The sequence below is a fragment of the Polyodon spathula genome, chromosome 24, assembly GCF_017654505.1.
Source record: "Polyodon spathula isolate WHYD16114869_AA chromosome 24, ASM1765450v1, whole genome shotgun sequence".
Lineage (NCBI taxonomy): Eukaryota > Metazoa > Chordata > Actinopteri > Acipenseriformes > Polyodontidae > Polyodon > Polyodon spathula.
In genome coordinates this window covers 19572508-19582028 of record NC_054557.1, presented here as the reverse complement: position 1 = coordinate 19582028, position 9521 = coordinate 19572508, and the positions used below count along the sequence as shown (strand labels likewise).

The 9521-nt window shown below is 44.4% G+C and overlaps 1 protein-coding gene across 2 annotated transcripts; it reads left to right on the top strand.

Moving 5' to 3' along the window:
* The first annotated feature begins 138 nt into the window (after nucleotides 1-138).
* Nucleotides 139-9465, top strand: LOC121298981 (CD276 antigen-like). 2 transcript variants are annotated; one of them, XM_041226397.1, is made up of 6 exons: nucleotides 139-580; nucleotides 860-1213; nucleotides 2789-3085; nucleotides 4434-5348; nucleotides 5564-5653; nucleotides 9387-9465. In XM_041226397.1, the coding sequence occupies exons 1-4, from the start codon at nucleotides 520-522 to the stop codon at nucleotides 4544-4546; spliced, it is 825 nt and encodes a 274-aa protein (XP_041082331.1). In that variant the 5' UTR covers nucleotides 139-519; the 3' UTR covers nucleotides 4547-5348; nucleotides 5564-5653; nucleotides 9387-9465. The 2 variants fall into 2 exon arrangements, with proteins under 2 accessions (XP_041082331.1, XP_041082330.1); XM_041226396.1 differs by having other exon boundaries at nucleotides 4434-5653.
* Nucleotides 9466-9521: the final 56 nt, after the last annotated feature.

The following is a 9521-nucleotide window of genomic DNA, read 5'->3' as shown; positions in this document are numbered from 1 at the left end:
CTATATATATATTATATAACATTTGAAATAGAACATTTGACAGTGTTGTACTTACTTCTGTTTTGAAAACATCCAGATTTGTAGTTTCTTTTTTATTTTTTGTAGTTTTTGTAATCTTTTCCTTCCGTTTTTGACATCCAGATTTGTGTTTCTTTTTATTTGGAGGTTCCAGAGGCGGGTTTCATTTTTTGCTGGGTTAAAGTCGCAGAATTCGGCTTTATGACAGAACGCTTGTCACATGAAAGTCTTGATTGTTGGAAAGTTAATTAGTACAATGAATGTCGAGATCAGCCAATAATCTCGACAGTAATCTCAAATCCCTGCGACAGAATCCAATAGGGATTGGGAAAAAGCGGGACTAAAGGAACGGGATGCAAGCAGAAAACAGGAGGGAGATCTGAAATGTTTCCCTGCACTGCGCGCATACAGTTTAGTTTAATTCAGTGAAAACGAAACGTTTCTGCTGCCTCGTGTCTTTTCACTGAACACAATGATCACGTTGCAGGTGCGCTGTGATTGATGGGCTTGCTCTGTCTCCAGTCTATCAACAGGCTGCTGTTCATACACGTTTGGCTGCAAGGTAAGTTACTGAAAGCAAAAACAAAACCAAAAAAAAAGTTACATTTTATTTTTATTTCTGACGAGTTTGCCCAAGAACTACAGAGCACTGTAGCTATTCCAATACAATTAATAATAATAATAATAATAAATAATAATAATAATAATAATAATAATAATCAATTTAGCTATACTATGATCTTCTGTTGCGCTTCTTTCTCGAATTTCTTTCTCGCTGGTATTTACAGGACCTGTTCTGGTATTAATACACAGCAATGGCTGCTGCTGTTTTTTGTTCCAGTCTGTGATGCAGTTACAGTGCCCCGGCCTCCAGTGACGTCACCTCCAGGCAGTGATGTCACTCTCAGCTGCTCTTTCTCCTATAAAGAGGGGGCTGATCTCAGAGGATTGGTGGTTACCTGGCAACGCCCTCCTGCCGATCATGTGGTCCACAGTTTCTATTACGGTCGAGACCAGCTGGATCTGCAGAATGAAGCCTACAGGAATCGGACCCAGCTGTTCCCAGAGCAGCTCACTGTGGGGAACGCCTCCCTCAGACTGAAACAGGTGCGGGGGGAGGATGAGGGCCGGTACACCTGCGCTGTCACCAACCAAGTGGAGAGCACCAGGGGAGACGTGCAGCTCCTAGTGGCAGGTCAGTGTCATCGGGGAGACGTGCAGCTCCTAGTGGCAGGTCAGTGTCATCGGGGAGACGTGCAGCTCCTAGTGGCAGGTCAGTGTCATCGGGGAGACGTGCAGCTCCTAGTGGCAGGTCAGTGTCATCGGGGAGACGTGCAGCTTATAGTGGGAGGTCAGTGTCACCGGGGAGACGTGCAGCTCCTAGTGGCAGGTGACTTAGATCGGGGAGACGTGTAGCTCCTAGTGGCAGGTTTCTCCTCATCGGGGAGACAGCAGAGCTCCTGCTGGCCAGGTCAGTGTCAGTGGAGACGTGCAGCTCCTAGTGGCAGGTGCAGGGTCATCGGCCTTTGTGCAGCTCCTAGAGGCAGGTCAGTGTCATCGGGGAGACGTGCAGCTCCAAGTGGCAGGTCAGTGTCATCGGGGAGACGTGCAGCTCCTAGTGCTTGGTCGTGGTCATCGGAGAGACGCACAGCTGAACCTGGCAGGTCAGTGTCATGTGTGAGACGTGCAGCTGCTAGCAGGTCAGTGTCAGGGGAGACGTGCAGCTCCTAGTGGCAGGTCAGTGTCATCGGGGAGACGTGCAGCTCCTAGTGGCAGGTCAGTGTCATCGGGGAGATGTGCAGCTCCTAGTGGCAGGTCAGTTTTTATACACTAGCATGTCATTTGAAGCTGTACACATTGCGAAGCCTCTTTGCAGACGAGAGGCAGTCGTCCCTGACAATGAAAGAATGGACAAGCTTGGCCGCCTGCAGGGCTTCTCTTGCCTCCAGCGTTTTTAGCTCCTCCCCTTTTCAGTCCTTCTGTCGGACAGCTTTCTGTACAACATGTTCCTGCAGACCTTTTGTTCTCCTGACCTGTGGGGGGAATAGGCGGTGAGGGGAGTAAGGATTGGACACCCACAGGCTCTAATGCTGACACTTCATTAACTACCATTGTAACGCTGACAGGTCTCTATCACGTGTATGATCTCTGCTTTGTTTCACAAGGACAGTGCTGACTGATTGATGCAGTAGTGCTGGTTGTAAAGACGTAACCTGGTTTACGGCAATACTGAATGAGAGGGGTAGTCAGTTCAGGGTCAGTTCCTTTTTTCCAATTCCAGTTCCCGTTCCCTTTTAATCAGCTCCCGCACCTCATTGATCCAAATGGTAATTTATTGCATAAACTTTCCCATGATTAAGCATTTACCATAGTTTACTGACAACTGAAGAATGGACAAGCTTAGCCGCTGCAGCTTCTCTTGCCTACGCCTACAGCTTTCTGTACAACATGTTCCTACAGACAGTTACACCTGTAATGGGGGGGGGGGGGGTGATATTCACCCCTATGCTTTTACTATGGGAAACTTTTATAAGGGTTAGTTTACCATGGTTTGTTTTTTAATATGCTTTACCATACCCCTCTGTGCTTTACAATGCTTCCCTATGCTTTACCAGACCTCTCTGTGCTTTACAATGCTTCCCTATGCTTTACCAGACCTCTCTGTGCTTTACAATGCTTCCCTATGCTTTACCATGCTGTCACTGTGCTTGATTACACCTTGCCGTTCCCAGGGCCCTTGTTCATTGGCTGTGTTTCGGTGTCTGTCCAGCCCCTTACAGTGAGCCGCAGTTAGCCATTTTCCTGTCTAACCCCGGTGGTCATGTGACCCTGACTGTCAAGGTGACGGACGGCTATCCCCGGCCCACACTGCTGTGGCTGAATGCGGCAGGAAGTGACATCACAAACCAGAGCCACACCTCCCAGTCTGTGGATAGCAGGGGGCTGTACCAGATCCGGAGCGAGCTGGAGGCGGTGGTGAAAGAAGCAGAGACCTTCACCTTTGAGCTGGATCATCCCGTGATGGAGCAGAGAGTGAGGCGAGCCGTCACCCTGCACCCAAGCACAGGTAAGGGCATGTGGAGAGAAATCAGGGCTGAGTGATCTCATAGCTTCTGTGCACCACAATCAGGGCCGAGTGATCTCATAGCTGCTGTGCATCACAATCAGGGCCGAGTGATCTCATAGCTGCTGTGCATCACAATCAGGGCCGAGTGATCTCATAGCTGCTGTGTTTAACAATCAGGAATGAGTGATCATAGCTCTGTGCATAACAGGGCTGAGTGATCTCATAGCTGCTGTGTCAGGGCCGAGTGATCTCATAGCTTCTGTGCATCACAATCAGGGCCGAGTGATCTCATAGCTTCTGTGCATGGGCCGAGTGATCTCATAGCTGCTGTGCATCACAATCAGGGCCGAGTGATCTCATAGCTGCTGTGCATCACAATCAGGGCCGAGTGATCTCATAGCTGCTGTGTGCATCACAATCAGGGCTGAGTGATCTCATAGCTGCTGTGTTTAATTGCAATCACATCCACAAACCTATTGAAACCGATCACAGTAGAGTCCAGAACCAGTCGAGTCCATTTCATTAGAACAACACGGTCTCATAGCTGCTGTGTTTAACAGTCAGGGCAGAGTGATCTCATAGCTGCTGTGTTTAACAATCAGGGCTGAGTGATCTCATAGCTGCTGTGTTTAACTGCAATCACATCCACAAACCTATTGAAACCGATCACAGCAGAGTCCAGAATCAGTCGAGTCCATTTCATTAGAACAACACTGTTTGGATACTAGCCCAGCTTGGGCAAGCAGGGCTGGGATCAGCGAGACTGTACTGCTTTTATAACTGTTTTCTCCTCAATTCAGAGCGTCCGATTCTGTTCTCTCTCCACTGCATCCCTGCACAGCGTCTCTTTACTGAAGTTCAGTGAGAAGCTGATCACAGGAAACTCCTTATCCGGTGCTAGCAGACCGTGTTGACGTTAGGGATGTGTGCAGTAGTGAACTGTAAAAGTACCTGGTCTTGTTATAAAAAAAAAAAAAAAAAAAAAAAACATTTTCAAAGAGAACGCCGGTAAATGATTAACACGCTCAGATAAAGAAAAGGGAGCTTTGTTTCTGCAGCTGCTGCTGACAACCATTTCGTTAAGATATCAGCAGAGCTCTGATTACAGGTCAGTTAATATTCTATAGACGCTGAATGCAGATTCCAAGTTTCATTAATAATATATCAACTGGACAGGATACTTCTGGCTTTGAGAAACGAATACCCCCTTGTGTTGATCTAGAGTGCTCTCTCAATGCAATCCCCTCTCAGACACTGTACCCCCTCGTAGGCAGTAGTTTTCCACTGCACCCCTCCACACTGCTCCATGTTGGTACAGTATGTCAATGCTCGTCTCCTCTTTCTGCAGGCGATCGTATTGAACAGAGAAGCCGGCTGCCCGTTACATTCTCACTGCTGCTTGTGTTGCTGCTGGTGATCGGCGTGTTTCTTTATGGAGCTGGACCAGCTGTGACAGGCTGAGTGATCCCTCCCTCTGCTCAGAAACCAGACCGGCTACCCCCTTTATACTGCAGTGACTGGATGGAGGGACCAGGGGAGCTCAGCCTGTTATTATTATTATTTTTTTTTTTTTTTTTTGAATGTCAGTTTATTAAAAACAATGCAGTAAGATGTGCTCTTGTTCAGTAAGGAGCAGTGCAACACATCGTGGGCGTGTTTATATTAAAAATGACTTGATTAACTACACTGTCCTGTTCACGATCGTCATCAAATATGTTTTGTTGGAAAATGTCAAACAAAATAGTCATTTATTTTCGTTTGTGTTTTTTGTTCGGGGTCTACTTCAGTCTTACACTCCTAATGTGCCAGGGTTGTTTTGTTATTTCTGTTTTTCATTCAAATTCAGATCCATTTCATGTTTCTTTTTTAAACAAATCCCTATTCCCTTTTAATCAGTTCTAACACGGCATTGATTAACATTGCAATGAGCAACATTCTGTTAAAACAGAGTCTGCTCACAGTGGTGACAAACTGCCTCAGTCCGGATGGCTGTTGTTCATTCAGACTGAAAGAATGCGGTTGTTTCATGAAGCCAGATTGTCTTCAGAAGCCTGAAACGTTCAATGACGTCTGAAACTCGGAGGCATCCAAACCCTGTCTTCAGAATGAGTCAAACAGTTTCAACAAGTTGTTAATTAAAAGTCATTTCCTTCCAGGTCTCTTGTTCCTCGCTGTAGGAATTCAACATGACGCTTTACGGAGCAACACTACCATCTAGTGGATTGGCATGGAAACACCACTTCATTTTTTTATTACCACAAGGGTAAGGTATAAGAGAAGCAGTGAGACCCATTTTAAAGTCTCCTTCAGTTCGTTGGGTCGGCCCAGTAAGATCTGAGGTTTGCTGAACTGTAGCATTGAAACTAAACAGATACCCATGTTCTTGTTAAGCTGTATCTGAATAAATGAAGGCAAGCGACACGCACTGTGTTTTCAATGGCACTGCTTTTAATAGCCTCTTTTCTCTGTCATAATCAGTGATATCTTATTGACGAGGATGATTCCTGAAGCACAGAGGAAGAAATCCTCCACAGTCTGGATCTGTTCCTGCTTGTGGCAAAGTGGCTGGTAAGGGGAACAAGTGTAGCGGTGATGCGATGCAGGAGTGACAGGCAGACAACGGTATTTCAGTGAGAAAAAAGGGTGCTTTAATTATAATCCAGGTCTGGTCACCGTAAAATAATAAATCCCCGTCTATACACAACAATGTGTAAAGCGCGGGGATAACAAAAACAGGGCACAGTCCCGAACCAAAACACAAGACGCGGTCACCAGTCCTGGGTGTGTGAAGACGTGCAGGTGCTCGGTGCAGACACAGCTTGTGTGGTGTGTAGTGGTGCTCCGGATCGTGCTGACCCTGGCGACAGCTCCGGAGGTGTGCTTAACTGTCTAGTGCTGAATACAAAAAACAGACAGTTACACGAACACAATCCACTCTGAGAGCTCCTCTCTCAGTCCTTCTCTCTTTCCAATCGTTTAACCCAAACGAAGGAAAAGATTACCCTGGCCCCTATATGTAATCCTGCATGATATCTAGGTAAACGGCTGCAGCTGCCTTATTACTTGCAGCTGCCTCTCGTTTACCTTTCAAATCAATACGGTCTTACAACAGAGTCTCGCTTCTTTCCAGGCTGACCCACTTCCCTGACCTGGAAACGAACTGTCAGGCCAGCCCTTCCAGATACTTCTCCTCCCGTTCTTTATCGCCCTCCCAGGTCGGGAGAAAGATTCATCACCAGAACTCATCTTTCCGTCACACTGCTTCATTTAATTATTTATTTTTTCTTAATGAATTTAGAATGCCGATTGTGTGATTCGCCCTGCACGCCACACGGCCGTGCCCTTACCAGGTGAGCCCCTCGGGGACCCCGACTTATTCAGTGTAGCAGGTTACAGTTGCGATCTCCTGCACTATCGGGACTGGAGGAATGCGATCGCTGAAACGACAAACAGATGCGCGCAAGGCGAGAGTGGGTGCAGCATTTGAGCGCAAGAAAGGCTAGATTGTATTGAACATCAACCTGTGCATTCGTTGCAATAAGTACTAACTTGCGTATTAACCACGGGGCCATCCTCAGTGAGTACGCTCCTTTCAGTTCATTGCAATTGACCCTAGATGTGTATGGGTTATTTATTTGTTGCTAGTTAAGCTTGTCGGGTTGTGAGTCTAGCTTACCTGTACGTCGTGGTATGAGACCCCTCTATGTTAATAAAGCAGCGGTCTGTGGTTCGTTACAAAACATAAGTCCGTTACTGCGTATGGATTTGTTAATGTTTGTAATCACTGTACAAACATGTGCAGGGAGTGGCTTGATAATTCAACACCAGTCAGCTCAAAACAGTTTCGCACCAATTTTCACAACGATTTGCATCCCTAAACTTGGTTTCAGGAGACTAGGTTTCAGGCCCCTGCATGGTACCCCAGGGGAGACACGGGGTTTGAGACAGCAACCTCAGACTAGGTCTCCTGGAGCAAAGTTTCAAGCCGCCGTTCTGAAAAAGTGGCTTCGTATTCTTAACGGTTGTCATTTCTTTTCGTGTTGTAATTGGACGGGTCAGTCCAGCTTTTGAAAAGACGTGCCGTCTTGAATTCTTCTCCTACAGCCACTCACCCCAGAGACGGAGTCTCCTCTCCTTCGTGTTTCACAAACTGCGCCCCCTGTTCACAACGGCGAAGCATTTCTTCAACTGGGTTTCTGGAAAACTTTCTGAAAGACTTGTAAATTAGCTTTGCAAAACTTTCTTTACAGTTTTCCAAAAGTTTCAGTAAAAGAAACGCCTTATTATTTTTATTATTATTATTATTATTATTATTATTGTCCCAGTAGACCTTGTGTGCTGGAGTATGTAAATAGGTGCAAACAACGCTTTGACTACAATGGGTTTTTTTTGGAAAAGGATTTCCTGAGAGTACAGAGAAGTTTCATAACCAAATACAATAGCACAGATCATGTTTTAAATGCAACACCAGAGATTATTTAAAACGACAACACTTATTTGTTATGTACTTCTTTCGAAACTGCACCTTTGACCCATGCTGCCATTGTAAGATTGATGGAATTTGCTGCTCAGCTACTCTCCTGTAACAGTAGATGACGTAGACAGGGAATACAACCAATGGGATTTGACAAATAATACAATGAATATTAACGATAATACCCTTAAGTACTATGCAGGAGGTGTCTTTGATTGACAACAAAATTACAATCATAATTATGAGATCAAAAGTCAATATTGTGAGATACTAAGACAAACTTTCAAGATATAGATCTAGAACAGTGTAAATTTACAAATAAATGTAGAAACATTTCATTTTACCCAGACTTAAGAAAACAGAACGTATTTTTAGAGTCAAATGCATGACATTGTGATGTTTCTTACAGTTTAAAGAAAATAAAAATAAAAGTGAAATACATTGAAATATTAATTTCAGTAAAAACAAAAATCTTTTAAAGGTGGTTTTCTTAACATTTGAAAATTACGGTTGTTGCATAGAAATTTACAATTTTTTTTTTTTTTTTTTTTTTTTTTCAAAACATTACAAAAAATACTAAATTCAGTTCTTTTAAATCAGTTCCATTCAGTAGGGAGGTTGGTTTGCAGCAAGGCATGCGCCCTGATGGATCGCATAAACTTCTTGTATGTTCTTAAGTAGTGCAGGTCTACATTTCTGACTTCCAGACAGCGAGGTGCACAGAGTCCTCTGCAACAGTTGCCTGGTTGAGGTGTTGAAGCTCGGGGTGGAGAGCGAAAGGAAGGAGTCATAAGAACATGAGACATTCCAGAACGGGAAAAGGTTTCGGTGCCAGCGTGGTCCGATAGCACTTCATCGTTAATCGGGCCGCTCTCCCCTGTACTCTCTCCAGTGCCTCAATGTCTTTCTTATGATACGGGGACCTAAACTGTACACAGTATTCTAGGTGTGGTCATGCCAGCACATTATATCATTTTAATATAACTTCTCTAGATTTGAATTCAACTGTCTCTGCTCTATAGCCTGTCAAGTTGACTTTAGACTTTCATCCCCTGAAAGAAATCTAATAAATACAAACAAGGTCTACCCTTCCTAAAGCCATGCTGGCTGTCTCCTATAACGTTGTTATTATATAAATATTATAATATTTTTCCCCTTATTCTAGTTTCTATGGTTTTATATATGGTTGATGTTTAGCTTATCGTTCTGTAATTTCCACGGTGAAATTGATCTCCCTTTTAAATAGTTACAACATTGCCAATTTTCCTGTCCAGTGGAATGGCTTATTTATTTATAGATTTGTTGAATATGTAACATGTTGGTTTAAAAATCACTTAACAGAGTTAAATAAAATCAAGAAATTTATAGAATTACGTTTTTTTTACGCCAAACTTCAAAGCCAGTTTGTGTTTGTGAGCGCGCTTTCCTCTTGTTGATTCTGTCTCGGGTTAACACGCACGGGGCAATAAACAAATGAATGAATACTGTAGGACTGAGAAAGCACGGCAAGAACAGTTTTTGGAATACTGTTTAGTCAATTGCCTAATGTTGTATTAGAGCGCTTTGTTTTGCAATAATGTTCACCGATTGTCTTTGTGTCGTGGAAGAGCAATACCGTCCCAGCCGGGTACCTGACAGCACTCATTTTTCTATAGTTGGCTTTTTATTTCCTCATTGCCTAGTATCCTTGGCACTAGCTTTCAATAGATGACCAGGAAATAAAAAGTACCGGCATAAGTGCCTTTTCACCTGGACGGATATCCCTGAGCCACCGAATGTTGAAGTTTTAAACCAAAAAATTTGTTTCTGTCTTTTTTTTCGTAACAGCTGTCCATTTTCTAAGTGCAAAGAGACCCGACAGGGTGGGCGTTATTGGGAAATACCGCACCTTCCAGGAGCTACAAGCTACGTGTGGCCCCGGGTCTCATTACGCCCTTGAGCGGTCCGGTATTGCTCAATACT

Bases quoted from the DNA above. Each gene is read 5' to 3' on its own strand.
- LOC121298981 (XM_041226397.1), top strand. From the start codon at position 520: ATGGGCTTGCTCTGTCTCCAGTCTATCAACAGGCTGCTGTTCATACAC. The intron at 581-859 runs GTAAGTTACTGA...TTTTTGTTCCAG, and splicing joins CATACACGTTTGGCTGCAAG to TCTGTGATGCAGTTACAGTG. The intron at 1,214-2,788 runs GTCAGTGTCATC...GTGTCTGTCCAG, and splicing joins CGTGCAGCTCCTAGTGGCAG to CCCCTTACAGTGAGCCGCAG.